The sequence below is a fragment of the Drepanopeziza brunnea genome (assembly GCF_022702325.1).
Source record: "Drepanopeziza brunnea f. sp. 'multigermtubi' strain 214-2 chromosome Unknown ctg2, whole genome shotgun sequence".
Taxonomy (NCBI): Eukaryota; Fungi; Ascomycota; class Leotiomycetes; order Helotiales; family Drepanopezizaceae; genus Drepanopeziza; species Drepanopeziza brunnea.
Genome location: NW_027094065.1, coordinates 3,839,575 through 3,867,386, shown reverse-complemented (window position 1 = coordinate 3,867,386; position 27,812 = coordinate 3,839,575). Strand labels below are relative to the sequence as shown.

Sequence of the window (27,812 nt, the reverse complement as noted above, 5' to 3'; positions counted from 1 at the left end):
GTGGATTTGATTCTGACGATGGCGATGGCGCGAAATCGATCGGAATCTTATGAATGTACATGTTATATATATGATGATATCCTGCTCGGGAGAGAGGTGTAACGTGTATGTATGTAGGTATGCTGTATGTAGGTAGGTTGTACGGACCTCGAGGATCACGAGAACAGATCTAGGGAATGGAGCTTTTCTTCTGTTTTCTTTTCCTTCTTTTTGGCTCTTCTTCAATTGCGGATATCCGACCAGATCCGTATCAAGTTCTCTACAGAGTACTTCTCCTGAGCGGCGAGATGAGATTTCATCGCCTAGCCACCCTTTTGCCAATCTATTCTGCCGAGCTCGTTCCAAGACCCGGATAAGGATAAGAGAGTCTTGGTCAAACGTAGCTAGTGGTATCTACCTAGGTACATGACTGACTACCTACGCAGATAAGCATGCACTAAGTATTATATCTTGCACTTGATGAAGCAATCAACCGCTCCTACAGTAAGTAGGTGGATAGGTAGTTGACGACAGCATATTGGCACAGGTCTGTACCTGCCAGATGAGGAGCCGGAAAGAAACAACAGCCTAGTCCGAAAAACACCAGTACCGTAGTCAGACTAGGTACCGGTACTGCGGTCAGATGGATGGATATATCTGTAACAGCGACAGCGACAGAGAATTCCGACTCTCTTGCTATGATACCGCTGAGATTAAAAGCTCTACGGAGTGGATAACTAGCATCCATTTCAGAGGAACATTTTAGAAAATTAATTGTATTATTGTATTGCATTGTATACGGAAAAACAAGAGCCGTCGTCGGATTCCCAACTTCCCTATTGATATATTGACTTATATTGATTGGGATTGCAACTTGTCTTCCGGCCGAGGACCAAGAGTGCCAAGAGTGCCAAGACCGCTAGTCTCCCCCTGCCCCGCCCAGTCCCGGATGTGTACGTACCTATTTTCGGGAGACCTCACGTTTCGCTCTCGCCAACCCGACCCGACCTGACCGCCATCACATCGTCCTCCTCCTCTCCCTTCATTGAGCGATTGCGCTGCACTGCACTGCACTGTCGCAAACGCGACCGCGCTGGAGAGTCAGTCAATTACAGTCTAGATGAGGAGGAGATCGTCTGGATCCGCCGCAGAGGACGAAGGCGAAGGCGACCACCATCACCCTCCATCGAATGCCGCCGATCTCACCCTGTCCAAGACGGTTACTGAAAGATCAGACGGTCTCTCCAACCCCGAAGATCTCCAGGACGCAGATCTCCAGTCAACCACTGTTCGACGGTTGGATACCAAGATAAAACGCACCCTACCCGAACTCGACAGACGGAAAAGTACGGACAAGCGGAATTCGACGACCAGAAGTCGACGGCCCAGCAGCACGAATTGGAAGCCAGCCCACCTGCGAAATGCTGCTGTCGACCAAGATCGATCTACCGAGAACCCCGTCCTAATCTCGTCTGACAAGATGCCCGAATCTCGACAGAATGCTCGACGTTCAAGGCTGCGCAGTCCGTGGTCTATCTCTGCCCTGGTCTTTGTCACAACAGCGCTGGCCTTGCTCTCACTGGCCTCCGTCATACACTCGTTCTCCAATAAGCAAATGGACACTAAAGGATGTCGCATGTCATACATGAGGCCGTCATTTGCAAAGCTCTCGGACTTTGACACGGAGCATACGCGCTTCGCTAGCAAATATTCCGTCTACTTGTACAGAGAAGGCATGATTGATGAAGATACAAAGGTAAGGAGCACGGACAATAGTTCTAGCAATGCTAACAGCCTTTCTCCTCCAGGTAAAAGGTGTGCCTGTTCTCTTCATTCCTGGTAATGCGGGTAGCTACAAGCAGGTCCGACCCATTGCCGCCGAGGGGGCTAATTATTTCTACGATATCCTCCAGCATGACCAGGACGCAATTAAGGGCGGTGCTCGAAACCTGGACTTCTTCACTGTCGACTTCAACGAGGACATCACAGCTTTCCATGGCCAGACCTTGCTAGATCAAGCCGAATACCTGAACGAGGCAATCGCATACATCTTGTCCCTCTACCATGACCCGCGGAGGTCCGGACGAGACGCTGATCTTCCGGACCCCACATCGGTGATCATTTTAGGGCATTCAATGGGTGGTATAGTAGCCCGAACTATGCTGGTCATGCCAAATTACCAGTCGAACTCGATCAACACGATTATCACCATGTCTGCGCCGCACGCGCGTCCACCCGTGTCATTCGATGCCGAGATTGTTCGAACATATCAGAAAATCAACGATTATTGGAGAGGGGCATATTCCCAGAAGTGGGCAAACAACAACCCTCTTTGGCATGTCACTTTGATTTCCATAGCTGGTGGAGGGCTGGATTCCGTGGTTCCTTCAGACTACGCGAGCTTGGAATCTCTAGTTCCCGATACGCATGGATTTACGGTCTTTACCTCGTCTGTGCCGACCGTCTGGACTAGCATGGATCATCAAGCCATTCTGTGGTGTGATCAATTTCGGAAGGTCGTTATCAGGTCGTTATACGATGTCATTGACGCCAACCGACCTGCGCAGACGAAGCCGCGAGCCGATAGGATGAGAGCCTTCAAAAAGTGGTACTTGACCGGAATGGAGAGTGTTGCCGAAAAGACCCTCTCAAACATGGATCCCACGACCCTCCTTACCCTGGAGGACGGTTCAATCACTAAACAAGAGGAGAGGTTGGTTTTGAGGAAGTTTGGGCAGAATCGCAGACCGAAAGCGCACCTTTTACCTATCCCACCACAAGGAACGCCTGGAGGAAATAGGTTCACACTTCTGACGGACCAGAAACTGGACAAGCCCGGCGATGCTGGGAAATTGGAAGTACTGTTCTGCAGTGTCTTTCCCCTCCACCCTGGACAGTCAGCGACCTTGTTTTCAATGAACATGGATCTGTCGGGGGACAGCACAGGGACGACGAGGTTGGCTTGCAAAAACGCGGCTTCTGATGTAATCATCTTACCAGCATCGAATAGGGCAACTAAGCAACCGTTTTACCTGGACCAAGAAGCGGAAATTACGCCGTTCTCGTACCTGCAATACGATTTGGAAGACATTATGGACCATCAATTCGTGGCTATAGTTGACAAAGCAGTAGATCCTACGCCAGGCTGGGTCATCGCCGAGTTTAGCGACAACGTGCAATCACACCGAGTGCGGTCCCTGGGACTTCGACGACTATTGGCGTTTGGGATGAAGTTCAAACTGCCTGCAAAACGCCCCATGGTAGCTGAAGTCAAGATTCCGGCACTGCACTCAAGCTTGCTTGCCTACAAGCTCGAGATGGGTAACCAGGTGTGTGGAGAAGAGGCGGAACTTTTCACACCCTTACTCCGTCAATATATCTCCAGCCCATACGAATCGAAGTATTTTGTGAACGTCAAACAAGCAGACATCAACCTCCATGGAGTATCACCATACATGCCGCCTTCGCTCACGGAAAAGAGCTTCCAAGAAGGGCTGAGCCTCCAGTTCTGGACGGATCCTACGTGCGACTCTAGCGTCAAAATTGCCCTGAAGGTCGATATCCCGGGCAGCATGGGAAAGCTTTACATGCGATATAGGACTGTCTTTGCTGCTTTTCCAATGTTGATTGTTGCATTGGTTCTGAGAAAACAATTTCGAGTTTACGACGAAAAGGGAATTTTCATGCCCTTTTCCGAGAGTCTGGACTTGTGTCTACGTCAATCACTGCCTCTGATACTTTTGGCACTCACCTGCTTGGCGGTATCTTTTGCCCACAATAGCTCAGCTCCATCTGAAACCACTTCTTCCGGATTTTGGGGCTGGAGAGGAAACGCTACCGAGACTCAAGTAGATTTTACCAAGAATGACCTTCTTGTTGGTTCACCAGATCCTTTCTTTTGGTTCATGGTTCCATTCATCGGCCTGGTGTGCGTGGGAGTCTGTGTGATGATGAATTATGCAACTCTGCTGCTCACTCACATTTTCAGTATTGTATACGGCTGGTTGAGCTTCAAGCCCGCCTGGCTACGTAACGAAGATAAGAGGAGGGCGACATCTTCAGCATTTGCCCCATCAACGCCCCGGCGACGTATCTTGACTACTGCTTTACTTCTCTTCTTAGTATCAACAGTCATTCCATACCAATTCGCATATCTCGTCGCGTGTCTCGTACAACTCGCTACTTGCACTCGTGCCCTGCGTTTCGCCAGAGAGGCGCGATCAAACAATAACTTCAACTTCCACAATTACGCACACTCGATCCTCATCCTCATGCTCTGGATTCTCCCTATCAATCTCCCCATCCTTGTGGTTTGGGTCCATAACCTGGCCGTGCAATGGCTTACCCCGTTCTCGTCACACCACAACGTCCTTTCCATAATGCCATTCATCCTTCTGGTTGAGACACTGACCAGTGGGAAGATGGTGCCACGAATGACATCGCGCCTCCGTCACTTCACCAGCATCTTCTTCTTCGCCATCGCAATCTACGCTGCTGTGTATGGAGTCACGTATGCATACATGCTTCATTATCTCGTCAATTTCGTCGTGGCATGGCTTGTGGCAATCCATTCCACCACCTCCTCGTGGACTCTGACAGGCCTGAGCACATTGTTCGATTCAGACGGATCAGAGACTGACCGGAAACGAGGAAAGACACCTTGAGTATGTCACCAGCCACAAAAAAAAGCCCCTCGAATATACGATTTCACAACACGATGCTGCATTTCCTCCTCATGTCTACGGAGGAGTTGTCGATCCTTTGATACGAAAGCTAGATTTAAGTTTGGACCAACCAGAGTCCTAAGATTCCATCCACCGGCGTTTCAAGCACAGCATATGCGGGCGTTTTCGGTCCTCCTTACGCGAGACTTTTCTAGATTTCTTCTTCGTCCTTGCGGATCACACGGATGCGCGTTTTGCAGCCAGTGTGAATAAAGAGGTCTCCGGCGGCAACTACAGTACCATCCATATTCTGCATGCATTTACACTCGCGCGGCTCGCGCGCTAGTCGTTGTACCACTTTTCTGCTTCGAATACCACATCACCGCGGCGAAGCCTGAGAGGCGCCCCCTGCTGGCGGTATATTTAATGTCTAGACCTCTTTCACACCTGGGTGAGCATACACGGGAGGCTCAAGATGGGAATTGGGGCGGTTCTGTTGTATATTTGTTTCCTACGGGGAGCCTGGGACAGGTTCCAGTTTAATTTTACTTGCTTGCTGGCTACCTGGTCTGGCTGGAGTTGGTTGGGTTGAGGACGGATGGGACTTTGTATGCAGAAGAAGCCTTGTGGATGGGCGCGCTGGATAGATGGCGTGCTTTGTGGAGGGGTGGGAGCAGACATTGAAGCTCATAGCGAAGCTTTTAAGGCTGAGATAGAATTGAGCTGCTATACTTGAACCCTTCTGTGATTTATTACTACTTGATGAATGTGAAGATGGGTACTACCTAGGTGACCGTGGTGGGGGAGGAGGAGCACCCACTCCGCAGAACTAGGGTCTCGCGTCAACCACGGTCGCGTTCAACGCGTCTCACAGGAAACCCTCAATCAGCCAACCATGACAACATGGCGACCATAAAAGCGATCGAGGGCAAGACGGTACTCACAACACATTTTTTACTGCGATGAATTATCCCGCTGACTGTCTCCAAGGTCCATCAAATCCAGTCCGGCCAGGTCATTGTCGATTTATGCTCCGTAGTGAAGGAGCTGGTCGAGAATAGCCTGGACGCAGGGGCGACGAGCATCGGTTCGCCTCCAATCCCTCATAATGCGACCCATAAGCTGAGCTAGGAAATTTCGCAGATGTGCGGTTCAGGAACCAAGGCCTGGACTCCATAGAGGTGCAGGATAACGGCGACGGCATCTCCCCGCACAACTACGAGACCCTGGCCCTCAAGCACCACACCTCGAAGCTGTCGACCTACTCCGACCTGACGACACTGCAGACGTTTGGATTCCGTGGCGAGGCGCTGTCGTCGCTATGTGCGCTGTCGAGATTCTCGGTCGTGACGTGCATGGCGGCCGATGCGCCGAAAGGCACGAAACTCGACTTTGAAGTCTCGGGCATGCTGAAGGGGACGGGCGTTGTGGCTGCGCAAAAGGGGACGCTGGTCTCGGTGGAGAACCTTTTCAATAATTTACCCGTAAGGAGGAGGGAGCTGGAACGGAATATCAAGAGAGAATGGACGAGGGTGATGGGCGTGTTGGGCCAGTATGCTTGCATACAGACGGGCATCAAATTCTCGGTGTCGCAGCAGGCGGGTAAAGGGAAAAAGACGACGCTGTTCTCGACGAAGGGGAATCAGAGCACGAGGGAGAATATTGTGAATGTGTTTGGGGCGAAGACGCTTACGGCGCTCATACCGCTGGATCTGAATCTTGAGCTGGACGCTACGAGTGCGCCATCTCAGAAATGGAGTACGCAGGATGATGGTGACACGAAGAAGATCCGCATTACGGGGCATGTCTCACGGCCGGCTTCTGGGGAGGGGAGACAGACGCCTGATAGACAGATGTTCTTCGTCAATGCGAGGCCGTGTGGACTTCCGCAGGTAGCGAAGGCGTTCAACGAGGTGTACAAGGCGTACAACGGTACGCAGTCGCCGTTCATCTTTGCGAACATCGAGCTGGATACGCATCTGTATGATGTCAATGTTAGTCCGGATAAGCGGACTATTCTACTGCATGACCAGAATCGTATGCTGGAGAATCTTAAGGAGGAGTTGACGAAGCTGTTCGAGAGTCAGGATTACACGGTTCCAATCTCACAGTTGCCCGCGCAGAAGCAGTTGGCGTATAAGCAGCTGACTATCAGTCGGGAAAATAGCACCATTTCTCCGAGGACTTCGCAGTCTCCAGCCGTGATTGCTGAGAGGGAGGAGTCCGAAGATGCAGGATCGGTTCAGTCATCTAGCAGACGAGGGCAGAGCGTCGACGATGAAACGCCGAGCAAGAAATCCAATCCCCAGCCTAGAGGTGCTGTGTCTAGGGATTCCATGGGTAGGGACAGCAGTGCTGCCAACTTGATCTCGAAGTGGGCTGGACGAAGGTCTGAGGACCGTATAGGTAAAGAAAAGGAAGACCCGGCTCTGCCAAAGAAAGCTGTTTCGGCGCCCCCTGGTCTGTCAGAAGAGAAGCGTAGACTACTTGCGAAGCTGAGAAATCAGAGTGAACAGGAGCAGGGAGAGGCTGTACCTGAGTCTTCTGCGGAATCGGATATTTCTGCTGCAGGGACACAGTCTCTAAGTGATTTGGCTTCTAATATGGAGCCGCCCCCTCCGGTCCCTATTTTCTCGAAGGGAACTTCCGAGGCACCGACAATCTCGAGCTCTGTCTGGAATGATTCTAGGTCTATATCGAGATCAGTTGAGCCCGAGAGGGATATTCCTGCACTCGGGTCGCCTCCAAAGCCTACTCCGTCGATCGCGGATAGATTCTCTAGTACAGCAAGGACGCAACGAGCGCCTGGTGAGATTGCTACAATTACTATCGGGGACCATACTGTTACCAGCACAATTGGATATCCGGCGAAGAGAGCTCGTATCGAAAATTTATCTAGCTCTGCTCCGAGCAGCCGTCGTTCGCAGGCACAGACTGCAAAGGGACCGTTACCAACATTTGGGAGTAGTCTGAGTCAGATGTTTGCAGCTTCTGGGACTACTACACGGTCTGTGGTTGCTGATGACATTGAAGATGGCTCGGATTCAGAGGTTGCAAATGCTGCTCCTGCATCTCCTCAGACCGATTCACCTGAGGCCGACGGGCCCATGGATATCCCAGATGATGACGGCGAGGGGCTGTTCGTCCCTCAGACGCCTCGGCCAAAAATCGATTCCGTTAAGCAGCAAGATCCCGATCTGGATTCTTCGATCCCTCCACATCATAACGACGAAGAGGACGCCGAGTACATTGATGAGGTGCAGAAGAAAGCCCTTGAAGAAGCCAAAGTCCAAGAAATCATCGATCAAGCTGAGAAGTCAGGTGTACAGCCATCGCAGGAGACTACTCTGCGTGCAAAGTCGCTGCTCAAAGGCGGTTCCAGAAAGAAAGATGCAACTCTCAACCTGGTGAGAGTGGTGGAGACTGACATATCTAAGATTGCTGCGGAACATCAAGCTCTCAACCGGGCCTTGTCTGAATACCAGGTCGCAGTCACCGAGAAAGCTAAGGACGAAGCACTAGATTCGGCGCAAGCAGAAGAGAAATTATCACTCATAATCTCAAAATCCGACTTCGCCAAGATGAAGATCGTTGGCCAGTTTAACCTAGGATTTATCCTTGCGACTCGAGCATCAGGCTCGAAATGCGAAGATGGCGTCATGACAGCAGACGACATGTTCATCATCGACCAGCATGCCTCGGACGAGAAATATAACTTCGAGCGTCTCTACGCTACGACGATTGTGCAATCCCAGCGTCTCGTCTACCCCAAAACCCTCGACCTCACGGCTCTCGAAGAAGAGATAGTCATGGAGAATCTCTCAGCCCTCGAGACCAACGGATTCATCATCACCGTCGACGAGACGGGTGAATCCCCCGTCGGGAAACGCTGCCAACTCACTTCCCTGCCCATCTCGCGTGAAACGGCGTTTTCACTCACCGACCTTGAGGAGCTAATAGCACTGCTGGCGGAATACTCGCCTGGTACGGGACCCGTGCCGCGGCCGAGCAAGATGCGGAAGATGTTCGCAATGAGGGCTTGCCGGAGTAGTATTATGATTGGCAAGACGCTTACGGGCAGGCAGATGGGGAAGGTGGTTAGGCATCTTGGGGAGTTGGATAAGCCGTGGAATTGTCCGCACGGGAGGCCGACTATGAGACATCTTTGTGCGCTTGGGGAGTGGGACGGGGTCGGGTGGAGGGAGGGCGATGTTGTTGATGAGGACGGGGGCGTTGTGAGAGGAGGGACGGATTGGGCGGGGTACCTGAGGGAACAGATGGAAGAGGTTGAGATGGAGGTGGGAGAAGGGAGGGAGGGAGAAGGAGAGGGGGGCGAGGGGGAAGAAGAAGAAGGGGGGGGTTCCGAAGCTGAGGAACCGGCTGAGGAAGAGCATGACTTTGAGATGCCGGATGCGACTCAACTTGGTGAGGAGGAACATGAAGAGTATACTGATGATCAAGACGCGCAAGAGGGTTCGGAAGGGGAAGTGGAGGGGGAGGAGGACTGAGAAATGGGTCGGATGTCAGGCGTTTTGGCAGGGGCCATTGATCGACCTATCTATCCTGCTGGTCCAGGCTGCATTTTGGAGAACAAAGAAAGTGCTGAGGATTTTTTTTCTCGTTTCACGGGTTCAGGCAGGCAGGCAGGGATCGATCTTCTCGGCTCGGATCGAATTTTCTCTCTACTTTCATGTTGTACAGACAAGACATCAAGCAAGCAAGCAGCTCCGTCTTTCCTTTCTCGAAATACCCCCCCCCCCCCCGATCAACACATACAGATAGATCCCGTACAAAATCCATACATACATACATCTCTTTGCCATACAACCATCCGTATATGTACTGTTGTTCCTTCCCAACTAGAAAACGCCTCTTTTAAATCAATAAGCCAGCCAAACAGCCAACCAACCAAAAGTAGATCAAAAGCACCCAAATATGCAAGAAAACCACACGTATCCACCCTCGTCCACTGCCACCGTTGTTTCCCCTTCTTGAGCGGGTCGAGGATTTTTTTCTTGTCAACAACGCCGGCAACCAACTGCTTGTGCTTGCTACTCATATCACACTCACTGCCCACTCACTTTCCGAAGCCTCGCACCTGAGCCACTACCAGCAGCACCAGCACCAGCACCGCCCAAATCAATGCCGCCGCCGCCACCCCGTCCCTCTTCAGCAACCTTGCCGCTGACATCCCGGACCCGGACGCCCTTCCCACCCGTCCCGCTCTTCATCATCGCAAAGTCGTTGCCGGACGAGACCTGCCTGTTCCCAGCCTTCCCGCCGACCATGATGGGCGGCGTGCCGGCGGGCAGCCTGGGCAGCTTCAGCTCCCCGTACGCCTTGGCTCGGTCGCGCAGGTTTTGGGATAGTGGGCGCGGGATAAGGTCTCTGTCGCGGAATCTCTGGCTTGGGTTCTGCTGCTGCTTTGGATTCTGGGAAGGGTGACCCTCGCCGTTGTCGACGTTATCGTTGGCGGTATCGTTGTTGTTGTCGTTGTCGTTCTCCCGCGACGAGATGGGGATGTCGGTGATGTCGCCGCTGCCTCTGTCCGCGTTGTTCTCGCCGAGCGGCGAGTCTCGGCGGCCCGCGCACTTGTGTACGGGGGTCGGTGGATTCGCCTCGAGCGGGTTAGGGTGATCGTGGCTGTCGTACGATGAGGACCCGTCGTAGTCGTATGTGATGTTCTCGCAGGCGCCGTCGTGGTGTTGGTCTAGTGGTTGGTACTTGGCTTTTTTGCCGGGAGAGGAGCGCGAACGTGCCTTGGAGAGGGAGTCGGAGGCGAACCAGGGGGCTGAGGTGGAAGAAGAGGGGGAGGTGGGGGAGTTGTTGTTGGAGGATTTGAGGTCGGTATTTATTGAGGAGCGGAGGGAGGAGGCCGAGGAGACGTGCGATTCGAGGTATGAGGCTCGCTTGGGGGGTGGCGAGAAGGGGATTGGGTGGTCGGTTGTGGCGTACGGATTGTGCTTTGCGGCCGGGGCGAAGATGGAGCTGGAGAGGATCTCTGAGCCGGCGAATGGATGGTGTGTGGTGAATTTTGGTGGGGAGGAATATGAGGTGAAGGATGTGCGCTTTTGCTGATCGAGTGGCGTGGGGGAGAAATTTGAGGGCACGGCTTGGTATTGTGGACCGGGGAAGTTGGCATGAGAATCTCGGGATGGGGGTTGTGATGTTTTATAGGTTGAGATGGAGGTGGAGGATTGCGTTCTGGTGTGGAAGAAGGGGATAGTTGGGGGGTGCGAGAGGTCTTCTTCGTGGGCAGCTCCCGAAGCTCGCTTAGTCTCGATGGGCATGAAGCTGCGTTTTTCCGAGGCGGCGCTAGAGGCGAAGGTTGAAACGGAGGACTTATTGCGCTTGTGCCGGGAGGTGAGGTTGTCTTCCAAAGGATTCATATCTGGGGGGAGTTTTGTAATCTTGCGGAAGGTCACGGCCAGGTAGAGGCCAATTGCTAGGGAAAAGAGATGTAGTCCACCTCCGATTGTCGATAGGTAGAAGACTACTTTGCTGAAAGTAGTGACGAGAGTCTCGTCGGCGACAACGGTCTTCCAGCCGTCCTCTTGAGTCTTGGCTACCAGAGCGCTGAAGGCGTAGAGGGGAACGATGGAGACATCGAAGAACGAGGCGAAGAGCATGTAAGACGACGACGAGCCGGGCGTACGTCCTGATGCCCTCCGAGCTAGATGGTAGATGGCGTACACTGTGTGGAAGATTGCTACTCCGGGCTGTGACATGTCAGTATCTGAAAAAGATCACAGATATCTGCAACTTACAGTTACTCTCATAATCCATCCTGCAGCAGCGTCAACGCCCTTAATCAAGATCATCAAGACCAGCAGCCCCAAAGCCGCAACCAGTTGGAAACACCTGAAGCCCAATTGTATGATGCGCGTCCATTTTATCCATTTCTTGACGCTCGGCTTCATGGGTTTCGCAGTTGACAGTCCAAACGGCATCACCAAGTAGGAGCTGAGAGACATTGTTAGCAAATTCCCTCCAATGATACCAGGATATGTATATATATATATATATATATATATATATATTCCTACATATATGTCTATATATATATATGAGAGCTTACTCTGGATGCTTATTGAAAGAAACCAATGGGCCCTCCTGCTTCGGTCGCGGCGCTTGTGAAGTCCAACTCGCGCGGGTGACGGCCTTTGGGTCGAATTTCTTGTAAGGAGATCGCGGATCTTCAGTTTTGATAGCATTGTACATGTATGGCGGCTGGACACCCATTGTGGAAGAAACGACTGAAGTTTGGGTGGAAAGGACGAATAAAGAATGTTCAGCAATGCGACCAGGAATGCAGAAGGATGCGGAGGGGAAAAGATAGATATATAAGGCTTGGAGCCTGGACTGGCGCCAGGGCGGAGGGGATTTGTTGATTTTGGTTCGGAGCTTGGACGTCCTCGACGCTGGTCGGCTGGACAACAGACGCTTAAATGGATAGACCTCGGGAAGATAACGATACGTCAGTATGGACGTACAGTAAGCAAAGTCCGAAAAAGGTGTCCGGGAAAGTTGCAGACGATTTCAAGCGAGAGAGAAAGAGACAGATGGAGAAGATTGCGAGACCGTGGATTTGCACCAGATGCGCCAATTCCTTAACGAGGAGGCGGATTTCACAGCAAACGAATATCACTGCGACACAGCGACGGACATTTGCAGCAAAAGTCCACCCGCAAGATGGGCGGCCTTTCCGAATGGCCGTCATCGGGTCCGGCCCAGCTGGCTTCTACACCGCATACAAGGTGATGAGTAAAATCGAGAATGCTGTGGTAGACATGTACGAACATCTGCCCGTTCCGTTCGGGCTGGTGCGATTTGGAGTCGCGCCCGATCATCCAGAGGTCAAGGTCTGTCTTGCTTTTCCTTCTCCTTCATTATGTCTCCCTCTCCGCACCCAAGAGATCTAACAAGGGGAGCAGAACTGCCAGGAAAAATTTGAACAAGTGGCCAGCTCTCCGCGCTTCAACTTCGTAGGCAACATCTCGATTGGCTGCCAGGTAGGTGCCTTGCCGCTTAGGACGCTGCTGCCGCACTACGATGCTGTTCTTTTCGCGTACGGGGCCTCGCAAGATCGCGCCCTGGGGATTCCCGGGGAGGAGACGCTGAAGGGGATATACTCTGCTCGCGCGTTTGTAGGCTGGTATAACGGATTGCCGGAATACGCAGACCTCGCACCGGAGCTGACGCTAGGGGAGGAAGCGGTGGTCATCGGTCAGGGAAATGTTGCTTTGGACGTGGCGCGTATTCTGTTGCAAGATCCCGAAATTTTGAGGAAGACTGATATCACGGCGAATGCTATCGAGACGCTACGGAAGAGCAGGGTGAAGAGAGTGAGGGTGGTTGGTAGGAGGGGGGCTCTGCAAGCTGCGTTTACGATTAAGGAGGTTAGAGAACTGATGAAGTTCCCTTCGGTGGCTTTTGACTCTGTGGATGAATCGCTTATACCGGAGGATATTACAGACTTACCGAGACCGACGAAGAGGATTATGGAGGTTTTGAGGAAGGGGTCGGAGGCTGCAGTTTCACGTGCGCCGAAACGGTGGTCTTTGGACTTTTGCTTGTCTCCCACTTCATTCATGCCCAATGTCAAATCGCCGTCTCGATTGGGATGTGTGGCCTTTGAAAGGACGACGCTTGTTCCAAGCCCGTTTGAATTAGATGCTAAAGCTGTGAAGACCGACGAGAAAGTGGAGATTTCTGCAGCGCTGGCGTTCCGATCTATCGGCTATAAATCAGAAGCACTCTCTGAGTTCGCCGAGCTTGGAATCCCGTTTGATGACCGCTCCGGTATTATTCCTAATGATCATCTTGGTCGTGTTGTGCTTGAGATGGGGAATGAGAGCAAGCGGGTTGACGGCATGTACTGCGCTGGATGGGTTAAGCGCGGGCCAACGGGGGTTATTGCGAGCACGATGAACGATGCATTTGCCACGGCGGATTCGATTGTTGAGGACTGGTACAATCGGGTTCCGTTTCTACGTGTTGAGGAGGGAGATCACTTAGGTTGGGAGGGGGTTAAGGATGAAGCTGAGAAGCGGGGATGTAGGAGGGTGAGCTGGGAGGATTGGAAAAAGATCGATGTTGTGGAAAGGAGTAACGGGCTCAAGATGAGTAAAGTGAGAGAGAAGTTCACAAATGTGAGAGACATGCTGGCTGTTCTTGATTGAAACGGGATATTGTCATAAAACCCATGTATACATATATAATATTACTACTGTTTGCCGAGTTTCTCGGTAAGCTCTGGCACTTTATCGAACAGGTCTCCAACCAGACCAACATCGGCGACTTGGAAGATAGGTGCATCGGCGTCCTTGTTGATCGCAGCGATGACCTTGCTATCCTTCATTCCGGCCAGATGTTGGATCGCTCCCGAGATACCTGCGCAGAGGTACAGTTGAGGTGCTATCACCTTTCCAGTCTGTCCAACTTGTAAGCTGTTGTCAGCATATCCGCTGTCAACGGCCGCTCTTGACGCTCCTACGGCTGCTCCTAGTGCATCCGCAAGTGGCAACATAATTCTGTCGAACTCTTCCTTGGACTTCAATCCTCGGCCGCCAGTAACAACCTTTCCGGCGGTTGCCAAGTCAGGTCTATCGGACTTGGTAAGATTCTCTGATACCCATTCCGTAGTGCTCTCAGCTTTTGGGTCTAAACCATCCTCGATCGATGCAGAACCTCCCTCGGCCGCCGCTGCTGCAAAAGCTGTCCCTCTAACCGTGATGATCTTGATATCGTCCGATGATTCAACTGTAGCAATAGCGTTCCCAGCGTAAATAGGCCGCATAAATGTCTTCTCGTCCTCGATGCCTGTAATGTCGGAGATCTGCTGTACGTCGAGCAGTGCTGCAATGCGAGGCATCAAGCTTTTGCCGAATGCCGTGTGGCCCATGATGATGTGTGTGTATCCTCCTTTCTTGATATTCTCCACCAGTAGTGGGGCAAAGTTCTCTGGTAGTTGCTGCATACCATACCATATCAATATCTATCTGCCTTGCTTGATAACAATGTAAGAAGTTCACATACCTTGTCATATGCTGCGCTATCGACTGAAACGACCTTCTCAACACCTGAGACTTTCGACGCTGCCTCTGCAACCGCCTTGATATTCCCTCCTGCAACAAAGGCTGTGACCGATCCTCCCAGCTTCTGAGCAGCTGTCACTGCGCCTAGAGATCCATGATTGAGCTTCCCATCCCTCTGTTCCAGAACAGCTAGTGAAGAGAGTAATCGAGCGAGAGCGGAAATCGAAGCAACAGGTGTAGGTCCTGCTCTTGTTCGTAGTTGCGTCCGCACTTGGCGTAGTACTAAGAGTCCGGACCGTGATATCATGTTGAGGTGTGTGAATGAAGGAGAGTTCAAGTCTCCGACGCCACTTCAGTTTGCCTTTGGAAGTCCGAGGCAGTGGGGAAATACTAGTGGCAAAGAGAAGGGTTGCTTATATGAAAGCTTGCTCTTCAACGCTCTACTAGTGTATTTGAAAGGAGATAATGCACCCGGCTGGAAGAGAAACGGAGTGAAGTTTGTTTAAAGTATATAATGAGGATCAATAGGTTAGAAGGGCTGTAGAGAAACAAGGTCTGACAGATACATGATTCAAGATGCGCAGGCCTGCTCTGCTTTCGGATTAATATTGTTCCGAAGGGCCATCCGCTAGTTGTTCACGTGATCTTGAACTTAGCCTCGCGTGAAATCGACCGCGACGAGTGTGAACGAGCTGCTGGCTATCGATTTAATCAACGAGACCCAACTTGCGCGCCCACGCCTTCCTGACCATCAACACCACGGGTTGCCTTGGTTTTTTTTAGGATCGCACGAAAATCCTTAAGCGCATGATTAACTTCTGCCAGCTCTGAGCTCTCCACGCTTTTGGCGCGCAATACACAAGTCCTATCGACCCAGGACCCTTCGCGACAACTTAGATTGTATCGTATCGCCGTGCAACGCTATCAATCATGGAGGACGATTCAGTAAACTTTGGCTCTGATGCGGGCGGCGCGACGCCAGGCTCGATTCTCGCCCAACCACCGCTGCAAAGAGAAGATACCCCTGGAGAGGGTGCAGGTGCGGACTTTTCATTCTACTCCATCAGCTAGCTATACACACTGCTAATACAAACCTGAAGCCGACATCTCGATGGCCGAAAGTACTGCTGCTGCTGGATCTGAAGTCAAGGATAATACTACCTCAGACAATCCACTGGATGCCCCCGATGCCCCTCGACGGGAAGGAGACGAGATCAAGGACGAAGAAATGGGCGAAGCTCGAGATGCAGTGCAAAATAACGGTGCGCCAGGAGAGGAGGGAGAGAGCGCCACGAGTGAGAAGTCAAAGGCTTCAATCGAAGAAGCAGCTCGCGCACACCTTATCCCTCAAACACACTCAATCATCCTACCAAGCTACAGCACCTGGTTTGACATGCACAAGATCAATTCCATCGAGCGAAAAGGCCTCCCCGAATTCTTCAACAGCCGCAATCGTAGCAAGACCCCAGCTATTTACAAGGATTACCGCGATTTCATGATCAACACATACCGTCTTAATCCGGTTGAGTACTTGACAGTTACTGCTTGCCGTAGAAATCTGGCCGGAGATGTGTGTGCCATCATGCGCGTGCATGGCTTCCTTGAGCAATGGGGTCTTATAAATTATCAGGTATTGTATCTCAGCTTCTTGGGATCGCTAGTTTCTAACAAACTATAGGTTGACACAGATACTCGTCCATCCGCAGTTGGACCACCGTTCACAGGCCATTTCAAAATCATCGCTGATACTCCTCGTGGACTCCAACCCTGGCAACCTGTCGCAGACAAGGTAGTCCTTGAAGGAAAGAGAAGCGCAGACACTGATGCAAAGGCTGCCGCTGGACCTGTGCCTAAATCCGACTTGAACTTGGAAATCGGACGCAATATCTATGAGCCAACCGCCAAGGTAAAACAGATTACGACGAAGTCTTCGGAGAAGGCCAACGGAGAAGCTCCCGCGACGAACGGAACTTCAGTGTCAAAGGCCATCGAAGAATTTGTCAAGCCATCGATCGCAAAGGTCAACTGCTACATGTGCGGGGTTGACTGCACTCGTGTCTACCACCACAGCTCTCAAGTCGAATCGGCTTCTAGTGGAAGTGCTAAGATTAAGTACGACATCTGCCCCAACTGTCTCTTGGAAGGACGAATGCCTTCTAGTCATTCGGCGATCAACTACACCAAGATTGAAAACCCGGCATACTCGGCAATTCCAGACCGCGACGCACCTTGGAGTGATGGTGAAGTTCTTAAGCTTATCGAAGCTCTGGAGAAATACGATGAGGATTGGGAGCAAATTGCAGAGTATGTTGGAACTAGGACCACGGAGGAGTGTGTGGTCAAGTTCTTGCAATTTGAGATTGAAGACAAGTATCTTGATGCCGAGCCTGTCAAGTCAACAGGTATCGGATTGCTCGGCTCACAACAGGGGCTGATACCATTCAGCCGAGCAGACAATCCTGTCATGTCGGTAATCGGATTCTTGGCTGGTCTCACCGAGCCTAGTGTAACTGCTGCTGCTGCGGGAAAATCAGTAGAGGCTCTGAAGAAGAGCTTGCGTGATTCTCTAGAGAAGCCTCGATTATCTGAAAAGGGCAAGGAGAAGGAGAACGTCGACTCGATGGAGATCGATATCCAACATACAACTACCACGACCACAACCACCACTACGACAAACTCACTCAATGCACTCGCAACCGTCCCACTGGCTTCCGTAGCTGCGAGAGCTGGGGGTCTCGCTTCACATGAGGAGCGGGAGATGACTCGACTCGTCTCGGCCGCTGTCAATGCCACAATGATGAAGATGGAGCTCAAGCTCAAGCAATTCAATGAAATGGAGCAAATCATCCAAGCCGAGCGTCGAGAACTGGAGCGGGGCCGCCAACAACTATACCTGGACCGTCTGGCCTTCAAGAAGCGTGTTCGCGAAGCTCAAGAAGGTTTGAGGATGTCAGCAAAGACCGGCGGCGACCAAGGGCTCAAGATTGCTCAAGATGCGCTGATGGGCGCACGTGTGGAGAAGATGTCGTTCCAGGCTCCTGCCCCAGCGCCGTCAAACGTGCAGCCGTTGAGTGCCGAGGGTCCGATAAAGAGCTACGATATCTGAGTGCGTGGGGTGGGAGTACAGTTCGGATAATCAGGCGTCTTGGGGGTGGAATACGCATCCGTTGATGCTCTTTGATCTTTCCGCCGGAATTGTGCCTTCTACTGCACATGTGCGGGCTTTCTTTGAAGTCATGATAAGGCTTTTCCTTCCTCGCGGGTTTCGAAAATTTGTATTCCTAGATTTACGGGAGGGGGCGAGCCAGTAAAGCCGTACGAACTGGATTTTTTTCCTCCTAAACCTGTATATGTGATGAATGATTGCGGATAATATGCTACTCGAATTGACTCACATCGTGCTCTGAACTTTTTTACAAAGTGATGTGATTACGTACCACGACCAATCCCGCTGACTGGACTTTTGGAAAACCCGCCATAACTTTGCTTCCCCCCTGACCGGAGCGCGGTCTCGACTATCAACCCTCGGGGTTTTCAAGAAGGACGGAGAAACGGCAAAAGATAGTGCAAACTGAGAAAATTGCAAGATGAAAAAGAAAGTAAATAAGAAAAGGAAGAAAGGCCCCCGATCGTCCCTAATCCCCCCGATACGTCTACGCCACACTCCCGACTCGCGTATCGAGACGCGACACGGCTGCGTAGGCTGGCTGGCTGGCTGGCACAGGTAAGCTTTGCTTGGAATCACGAGGTATTGACTACCGGTACCAGACACCATAGGAGTTGTTCGATCCGGAATCCGGATCGAGATCCGGGATATCCTGAAGATGGAGAGGCGGGTCCTAGTGCGGGAGGTGCGTTTACGAGGTATTGCCTGCCGGTGACGATAGGCTGCTCTATGGGGCCCCATGGGGCCCCACGGAGTTTTGGGTCCTCCCTACGGGGGAACCCACGGAGGGTACAAAATTCTGCCCCTCCTTATAAGGAAACCCTATAAGGCGTAAGGTTACTCCATAAGGTTTATATACATAAAAATATACATATGCATAATTACTAATCAAGTTTACTAATCACATTTACTAATCACATTTACTAATCACATTTATTAATCACATTTACTAATCACATTTACTAATCAAAGACTCAAAGTATTAATTAAATTTATTAATTACAAAAGCCTAAAGGTTAGTAAAGACCCGTTCTTTAGCCTAAGTCTACTAATTACAAAGAGTTGATAAAGACCCGTCCTTTTGCAATTACGTAGAATACGTTTAACTCGGTCTCCGCCTTTAGCCTAAGCTCTTGCTTATAAGCATAGTTCAAATAAATCTCGTCTGACTTAAATAGCTCTCTTAGCTTTTAGCACTTATTGCTTTACCTAAATTCATTTTTATCCGAGAACTTAAGAGTAAAGCGTTTATATGTTAAAGTGCTATCGATAATGAAAAGGTATAGCATCAATAGCTCTTTCAAAATGCTTTTAGCTTCGATATAATCGCTATCGAAAAGCTTAAGAGTAAGATCACCTAAAATCAATCGAACCTTAACATCTTTATAAGTGAATTGCTTTCTAATTAAGTTAAGGAAAAAGACAAAGTGATCGAGGAAATAAAAGACCTAAGCGCTCTCTTTCTAAATAAAAAATCAATTAATAATCATAGAATATAAATGTTATTATTAACTTTATTAGCACCGTAATGCTTGATGCCGAACTCGTCGATAAAACCTTTGCGACCTTTCTATTCGTAATCGAGGCCGATTAATTTTAAAAACAAAGCGGTATCCTCTTCGTCATAGCAAGTAAATATTAAATTAATAACGTTACCATTAGCATAAACGACCACAAAATCCTTATAGCGACCAAGTATCTCGTTGATTAACTTATTACCACCGGTGCCAAAAAGGTTGACTTCGATTATAGCGTTATAAAAAAAAGGAATCGACATTGCTAAATAAAAAAAATAATTAGCTTAAAGCAAAAAATCAAAAAGCAAAGAATCAAAAGGAAAATAATTACTTAAATTAAGTATAGTTGTAATTAAGTGTTAAGGTTAATTAAGAAATTAAGTATTAAAGTTAAGAAGTTAAGTATTAAAGTTAAGGTTAAAAAGTTAAGTATTAAGGTTGAAGTTAAGTGTTAAAGTTAAAGTTAAGAAGTTGAGTATTGAAATTGAAGTTGAGAAGTTAAATAGAAAGTAGTTATAGTAATAATGAAAAAAAAAAAAGGAAAAGGAAAAGGAGCGAGTATTTATATAAAAATAAAAGTATAGCTTAATCGTAATCGGAGCATTGCCTCGATTTATTAAAGGTAAATTATAATATTTAAAACAATAAATCGACGCGAAATAAAAAAAATAACGCGTCGCTTAATAATAATCGATATAATGCTTCGATTTAATAAAAGTAAATTATAATATTTAAAACACGAACTCGACGCGAAACAAAAAAGGAACGCTTCGCTTAATAAATCTAATTAATAAATCTGATTAATAAATCTGATTAGTAAATCTGATTAGTAAATCTAATTAATAAATCTAATTAATAAATTTAATTAATAAATCTAATTAATAAATGCTGCACGAAAAGAAACCTTGTATGCTGCACGTCCCTTTGCTATACGTGCTTAGCTCGGCTATAGCTCGACTATAACACGTGCTTTACCGTACGTAATTTGATTAGTAAATCTAATTAGTAAATCTAATTAGTAAATTTAATTAATAAATGCTGCATAAAAAGAATTAACGTACTTAAAGCTGCTATACGTAATTTACGTAAAGCTGCTACACGTAACTTACGTAAAGCTGCTATACGTAACTTACGTAAGGCTGCTATACGTAATCCACGTAAAGCTGCCATACGTAACTTACGTAAAGCTGCCATACGTAACTTACGTAAGGCTATTATACGTAACTTACGTAAAGCTGCTATACTTAACGTACTTAAAGCTGCTACACGTAAACTACGTAAGGCTGCTATACGTAACCTACGTAAGGCTGCTATACTTAACGTACTTAAGGCTGCTATAGCTCGGCTATAGCTCGGCTATAGCACGTGCTTTACCGTACGTAATTTAATTAATAAATTTGATTAGTAAATCTGATTAGTAAATGCTGCATAAAAAGAATTAACGTACTTAAGGCTGTTATACGTAAACTACGTAAAGCTGCTATACGTAACTTACGTAAAGCTGCTATACGTAACTTACGTAAAGCTGCTATACGTAACCTACGTAAAGCTGCTACACTTAACGTATCTAAAGCTGCTATACGTAAACTACGTAAGGCTGCTATACGTAACTTACGTAAGGCTGCTACACTTAACGTACTTAAAGCTGCTACACTTAACGTACTTAAAGCTGCTACACGTAACTTACGTAAAGCTGCTATACGTAACTTACGTAAAGCTGCTATACTTAACGTACTTAAGGCTGCTACACGTAACTTACGTAAGGCTGCTATATTTAACGTACTTAAGGCTGCTATACGTAACCTACGTAAGGCTGCTATACGTAGCGTACGTAAAGCTATTACACGTAATTGACTTATGAACCATGGTTTACGGGTAAACTTTTTTTTTAACTACTACTACCGGTATTCTTAGCTAGCTAGCTAAGGTCGATATAAATATATTAATAATAATAAAAAAATTAAAGATATCGATAAAAAAGAATTTAATTAATCATTGCAATCAATTATAAACAAATAAATACAAAAACTTAATAATACAAAAAAAGCAATTTAATAAATAAAATCAAAGTCGCTAATTATAAAACTTAATAAAAGCGATACTCTTTGCAATTAAACGCTTGATTCTAAAAGAAGCTTCTTTCTTTTTATTTTATACTAATCCCGCTTTATTATCTTCTTTTTCTTTTATTCGTTTGCGCTTTAAAATTAATAATAGATTTATAATTCGTTCGCTTATAAAAGTATTAGATTTAAAGTCGTTAAATTTATATATAATAATTAACTTACTTTAACTTTAAATAACGATTAAAAGAGTTTTAAGTTTCGAAATATTAAGTTTTAAAGTTTGAACGGCATTTAAGGTTTTATAAGATAGCGAAGCCGAGTCCGGTATTCTATCAGCTTCCTTTCTATCTATTATCCCTTTATCACTTTGCTCAAGGCTTGATATTTCTTTCGCGTTAAAATAATTTTATTAAAAAATATTATTCGAATCGTTTTGATCGCATAAATTTGCTATCGCTAATATTTAAATTAGAATTTATATTTAAATAAAAGCGTATATTATATAATATCGTACTTCGTTGCACTTTATTTTTATGGTTTATATAGCGTTTAAAGCTAATCGATTCGTTCGTACCGTTCGAATTTGAATTTTCTGAATCGTTTTCGTTTTCTATATCATTAAAAACGTTCCAATTTATATTATCTTAAGTTTATTTATCGAAAGGTAAATCCGTAGCTACTTTCGATTGATTTACTTTGCTTGGTTTTCTTTATAAAGAATATAATCGATTTGCTACGACTTTGCTTTAAAAAGCGAAAGAATGCGCTTTATATAATCTTATATAATAATTAGTAAATCGATTAGTAAATCGATTAGTAAATCGATAAAAAGTAAAAATATCGCAAGTAAATTAATTTACTTTTTAAATGCCTTTCGTAATTTAAAGACTTTCCGTACCGTGGCTATCGCATTTTAAACGAAACATCTTTATTAATATCTTAAAACCCATTTAAATTCTCTTTTATTTAATATAATTAATAAATATTTATAAAATTAATATTATTTAAACTTACGTGATTCTCGCATTTTAGCTTTTAATATTATCAACTTAGCTTTTCGTTGCTTAAAACTTATTATTCGAAAGTCTTAATCGATCGTAAGATTATCGCAAGCAAAGATATATTTAAAACAAAATAAGCTTTAAAATTAACGATTTTGCTATTTTTAAAACTTTTATACTTCTTATTCGAATTTTTTTTTAAGCTGATCCTTATTTAAATCATTATAATTTACTAAAATCGATTCGAATAAGTGCCGAGCTTTATTTAAGCGAGTATTGTGACGAACTGATGAATTCTGACCTTAGAATACAAAGTGAGGAGAGGAAACAGGAAGCTCGGGGAGCTCAGGAAGGTCTATATACATGGCTGCAGGCGCTAGGCCTGGACGGGTGATCAGCTGACTGCAGGTAACAAGGCAGGCTGTCACACTACCCCCTTAGAGAGCTGTCCCAGCTCTCTCAAAAGTATCTGACAGATGAAGGAAAAAATAAAAAAATTCAGTCGTGAACCATGGTTCACGGGTGGAATTGCTGAAAAAAACCAAAAAATACGCCGAAGCTACCGATCGTAGCTTCTAGAAGCGTTCTAAATCCGCTAAAATATCCTCCTTTTCGTCTGAATCAAACCCCCTTAAACCCTTGTTCTCTCGAAAAGAACTCAAAGCTTAGCTAAAAGGAAGGAGCACCCAGCAATCCAAATTGATTGCACCACAACGGGTAGATTGATAAGCTTGCTGATCGAGGGAGCTGTGAGGAGCATGCTGGAGGGTGGGATTTCGATCTTCCAAAGAGCTAAGTCTTTGTTTGATTGCCGAAAGAACCGAAAGCGTATTGCAAGTGCTCGAGCTGCAAATGACGTGCTGCAAATACTTGAGTACCGGGAGGTCGGTTTTGAAGAGGGGCCGAAGGTGCCGAAGGTCGAGAAAATCCGTGGGACGGGCCGGAAGGGCCGGAAGAGCCGGAAGAGCGTCCAAGCTGCTGAGTGACGTGCACGTATTCAGTATACGTAGTTGGGAGAGTCAATTGGCCATTCAAACGGGTCCGTATAGTTGAGTTTAGACCATTGCGGAACGCAATAATCTTATTAGCGTCGGGCCAGGTCTGACAGCGAGCAGCGTGCAAAAGTCGTTCGAAGCGTAAGACGTAGATATAGAGAGCGTCCGTACCTTGCTTGCAAGCAAGCAGCTTATCTTCAGCTTCTTGAATTTTGTTTGGATTGTCGTAAGCGAGAGCGAGCTGATCCAGAAGAGTATTGTAGTCCCAATTGCCGGAATCTTGAGCTGAGGCCAATTGAGTCAAAACCATTGCTTGGGGACCGGGTTCCATATTGAAGTAAACGTAGTAGAACTGCGCAGTGGGTCCGCCAAGAGCTTCACCGTCGACAAGAAGCTTGGCCTTGATTGAAGGGAGCCAAGTATCCCACCGCTGAACCGTACCGTTGAACTTATCGGGATCAGGAAGGACGCATTTGCGCTGGCGAGGGGCCATTCGTAATTGCTTTACGAGGGACTCCAATTGAGCGATTCTCGTAAGGGGGGAAGGGCCGTCGTCTTCGTAGGAGGACATGGTGGTGGAAATGGGGGGGGCGTTTGAGTGTCGGAAACGCCAGGAAAAGAGTGGGGAAGAGAGTTCGTCTTGCAACCGAAGTGCAAAAATTGAGAGGGGAGCTCTTTTAGGTCGGAAGAGCTGAGGAAGAGGTGAGGTCGTAAAAAAGACAATAATCTGTAAGCAATAAAAGAAGACCGTGGAGCACCCAACAAGTAACTTACTCCGTTCTTGACAATAATCAATAAGCAATAATCTGTAACAATAAGCAATAATCAATAACAATAAGCTGTAATACGACGACCTAATCGAAGGACTTTGTATAATGTGACGAACTGATGAATTCTGACCTTAGAATACAAAGTGAGGAGAGGAAACAGGAAGCTCGGGGAGCTCAGGAAGGTCTATATACATGGCTGCAGGCGCTAGGCCTGGACGGGTGATCAGCTGACTGCAGGTAACAAGGCAGGCTGTCACAAGTATTACACATCTTGAAATATAAAGCAGTTATTTCTTTTGCGATTATTAATAGCGATAAATTATCGCGACGATAATCGCAAATATCTTTTGCAATATTAAATACCTTTTTTACGCAAATATTAATTAAAGAGATGCATAGAAAATCTTTAGCTATTCGAGCTAAATCAAGGTATCGAAGCTCAAGGTTTCGCCAAAAAGTTAAAATCTCTCGTCCGTCGACCGTTAAACTTAATTAATAAAAATCAATAAAATTAAAATTTTAAATTAAAATTTCAAACTTACGAGCTAAAAGATAATCATGCACTTTCGACGATTCGTAATCTATATCTTCGAAAAAAGCTTGTAAAAAAGAACTTAGCATTAATCTGCCGCGGAGTAATAAAACGGCTATCGATTAACGATCGATTGCTTTAATATTATTAATACGTTAAGCTATAAATATTAAAGACTTATAATATTCGTTAAAAAGCTTTTCGAATCTCGCTCGATATATTGCAAACTAATCTTTACTTTCGTAAAGCTAAGAAAAATTTAAGTCGAAAATCTTTAGCTTAATAGCAAGATATAAAATTATCGCGAAAGCAAAAATATCTTTTAACGGCCCTTGCGTTTTCTTATAATACTTATCTAATTTTTCGATAATATTAATAACGCTTTTTTCTAATTGCAAAATCTATTTAAAATCATTGCGATTTTCTTCCGAAATCTTTATATATTTAAACTTTAATCGTGCTTATGCTTTATTTAAACGTTCGAATATTTTATCGAATATTAAAAATCCGTATTAAATAATAAGATTAAGCTTTTCACTTAAGTGCATAATTAAAAAGTAAAATGATCGAAAGATATCGATTAGCTATAAGATTTGCTTTTATTAAATATCAAATAATTTAAAAATATTTATCTTATCGATTTTTATATAATATTTTTAAATAACATCTTTAAAAGTTATAAATCGATAAAACATATAAAATATAAAATCTTATCTTATAATAATATTTAAAACAAGCTTTAAGCTTTTCGTTAAAAAATGCTTTAAATCGTCGATAAAAGCTTTTATCGTTTTATTAAATCGCGATTTTCAAGATTAGCTAGCCGTAACACACTTAATAAACTTCCGAACTTAAGTACGTTAATCAATAATTAGTAAATATAATTAGTAAATATTTTTAAAAAAAAAAAAAAAACTTATAATCGCAAATATATATGCAATCCTTCGTTTATCGCGTCTTCTTGCTCCTTTTAGCTCGTTTATATTAAAATCTTTTTCTTAATGCTTTTCTAAGCTTTCGTTCGTTAGCGATAATCGCGGTCCGAGCAACGCTTTAAAAAATAATTGCAAGACGTAAGTTATATACGGAACGTATAGAATCTTTTAGCTTATAAAAAGCTTTTTCTTAAATGCATTTTCGACGCATTTAAGCAACTCTTTTATTATTATATTATTCGAAGATGCGTTATCCGTTATAATCGCGATTATCTTTTTTATTAAGCTTAATTTAATAAAGCGTTCGTAAATAATTCTTACTAATTCTTCTTTTATATAATTAAACTCAACGTATATAAATCTAAGCATAAGCTAAATCATATGCTAATCTTTTATAATTGCAGTTCCGATTATGCACATAAAAGAATAGCGCTTAATGCTAGATTAATAATCTAATAAAATACTGAATTTTTAATTAGCTAATAAATTATTTAATAAATAGCGATCAATTTCTAAAATCCTATCGTCGAGGTCTCGCTTAATAGTTAAAGCACTAAAGAGCTTAAAATATAAGTTTTGTAATTCGCAAAAAGATTTCTAATCCGGGTTATTAATCATTCGAAACGAGCTTCGCGTAAATAATATAATATTTAAAACACCTTTTCGAAATGCTGATTTTAAGTCTTGATGCGAAAGCGTTCCTTATAATAAATGTATCTATTAGATATTAGTTTTATTATTTATTAATCAAATTTATTAATCCGATTTATTAATTAGATTTACTAATCAGATTTACTAATTAGATTTACTAATCCGATTTACTAATTAGATTTACTAATCAAATTTACTAGATTTATTAACCGAATTTATAAATAAAAACAAACGTATTAAATTGCGTTAAAAAGATTTAAATCTTAATTGAGTTTGCCGAAGCTTTTATTTTAGCTTATTTACGACGCGTTTGCAAATATCCGTTTTCTAATAATCGGCTAATGCTTTCGTTCTAAAAGCCTTTAGCTTCGGATGCTTTAAAGCTCGGTCGCACTTTTTATAACATACTACAAGCTCTCTTATTGATTTTTTAGCTGCTTAAACGAATCTAGTCTATACAAAAAAAGTTTTCTTTCCATTCTAATCGATTCGCAAAGGATTTTGATTAGCCTCTTATTATTAAGAATACCATAAGGTCTATAACCATCAAGTATTAAAAGTCTCAATCTTTTTAACGTTTTAAATATAATATTAATTAAAACATCTTATAGTTGCTAATAATACTAGGCTAAAGAAATTAGTTATAAAGCTTTCGAACTCTTAACTTTAAAATGAATCGGTATTTTCGTAAGTAATTAAAGTAATTTAAAATGAAAACGAATCAATAGCTTAAAAAGACATATTTAGATTTTAACGGATTTGCTATTAAACTATTGATTTGAACTTATATATCAACGTCTTATATACTTGAATATTATATAATATCATTTTATAATTTAAATATATTTTATTAAGTTAATTTATTTTTAAAAAAGGTTTTGCTTACGCTTAATTCTTTTTAAATAGCATTCTTGCAAGCGTTAAGTTTTAATTAGCGGTTTTTTTTTTTATCTTTTCATTTCTTTTTATTTCTTTTTTATTAAAGCTTAATTATAATTATATCTTTTAACACTTTTAAGCTCTTTTTACTTAAGTTGACTATTACGAACAACTTTTTTATATATAAACCTTAATATCGGTATATCTATATCGACCTTAGCTAGCTAATAGTATTTAAAGGAGTTCACGGGCCACTTAACATGCCTCGCTTAGCATATCACACTAATTAAAAGACCTTTAATTTAATTAATAAACTTATTAGTTAGCTAATGCGCGTGATTTTTTTTAATCATATAAAAGGAATTAACTCTTTTAAATTTTAAAAAGCAATTAGAATTCGGATACTTTTATAACCGAGTGTTTTGCAATTGCAAGTACTTTAACGACCGTTACGAAATTACGAATATATTCTTTAATCGCTTAAAAAGAATCCAACACTTAGTTTTTTTCAACTTTTACTTTCGATAATTATTAATTTCAAATTCAAATAATGATTTTATAATTTTCTTAAGCTTTATATAATCCTTTCGCTTTTTTATAAATTCTTTAAATAATCGCTT

The 27,812-nt window shown here is 45.0% G+C and overlaps 7 protein-coding genes across 7 annotated transcripts; 4 read left to right on the top strand and 3 right to left on the bottom strand.

Moving 5' to 3' along the window:
• Positions 1–1,099: 1,099 nt before the first annotated feature.
• L3040_002152 (uncharacterized protein) lies at positions 1,100–4,643 on the top strand (the record flags this gene model as incomplete). The annotated part of the gene is made up of 3 exons (XM_066157039.1): positions 1,100–1,735; positions 1,788–2,935; positions 2,990–4,643. 3 exons carry the CDS (start codon positions 1,100–1,102, stop codon positions 4,641–4,643), a joined length of 3,438 nt encoding a protein of 1,145 aa, XP_066013033.1.
• Positions 4,644–5,546: 903 nt separating this feature from the next.
• L3040_002151 (uncharacterized protein) lies at positions 5,547–9,151 on the top strand (the record flags this gene model as incomplete). Its single annotated transcript, XM_066157038.1, has 3 exons — positions 5,547–5,579; positions 5,634–5,730; positions 5,787–9,151. 3 exons carry the CDS (start codon positions 5,547–5,549, stop codon positions 9,149–9,151), a joined length of 3,495 nt encoding a protein of 1,164 aa, XP_066013032.1.
• A 558-nt stretch (positions 9,152–9,709) lies between these two features.
• Positions 9,710–11,885, bottom strand: L3040_002150 (uncharacterized protein; the record flags this gene model as incomplete). Its single annotated transcript, XM_007291977.1, has 3 exons — positions 9,710–11,362; positions 11,411–11,606; positions 11,722–11,885. The coding sequence occupies 3 exons, from the start codon at positions 11,883–11,885 to the stop codon at positions 9,710–9,712; spliced, it is 2,013 nt and encodes a 670-aa protein (XP_007292039.1).
• A 206-nt stretch (positions 11,886–12,091) lies between these two features.
• L3040_002149 (uncharacterized protein) lies at positions 12,092–13,825 on the top strand (the record flags this gene model as incomplete). Its single annotated transcript, XM_007291976.2, has 2 exons — positions 12,092–12,505; positions 12,578–13,825. The coding sequence occupies 2 exons, from the start codon at positions 12,092–12,094 to the stop codon at positions 13,823–13,825; spliced, it is 1,662 nt and encodes a 553-aa protein (XP_007292038.1).
• Positions 13,826–13,869: 44 nt separating this feature from the next.
• On the bottom strand, positions 13,870–14,987 carry L3040_002148 (uncharacterized protein; the record flags this gene model as incomplete). Its single annotated transcript, XM_007291975.1, has 2 exons — positions 13,870–14,616; positions 14,682–14,987. 2 exons carry the CDS (start codon positions 14,985–14,987, stop codon positions 13,870–13,872), a joined length of 1,053 nt encoding a protein of 350 aa, XP_007292037.1.
• Positions 14,988–15,610: 623 nt separating this feature from the next.
• L3040_002147 (uncharacterized protein) lies at positions 15,611–17,786 on the top strand (the record flags this gene model as incomplete). The annotated part of the gene is made up of 3 exons (XM_007291974.1): positions 15,611–15,719; positions 15,781–16,310; positions 16,359–17,786. The coding sequence occupies 3 exons, from the start codon at positions 15,611–15,613 to the stop codon at positions 17,784–17,786; spliced, it is 2,067 nt and encodes a 688-aa protein (XP_007292036.1).
• A 5,436-nt stretch (positions 17,787–23,222) lies between these two features.
• Positions 23,223–23,996, bottom strand: L3040_002146 (uncharacterized protein; the record flags this gene model as incomplete). Its single annotated transcript, XM_066157036.1, has 1 exon — positions 23,223–23,996. One exon carries the CDS (start codon positions 23,994–23,996, stop codon positions 23,223–23,225), a length of 774 nt encoding a protein of 257 aa, XP_066013031.1.
• Positions 23,997–27,812: the final 3,816 nt, after the last annotated feature.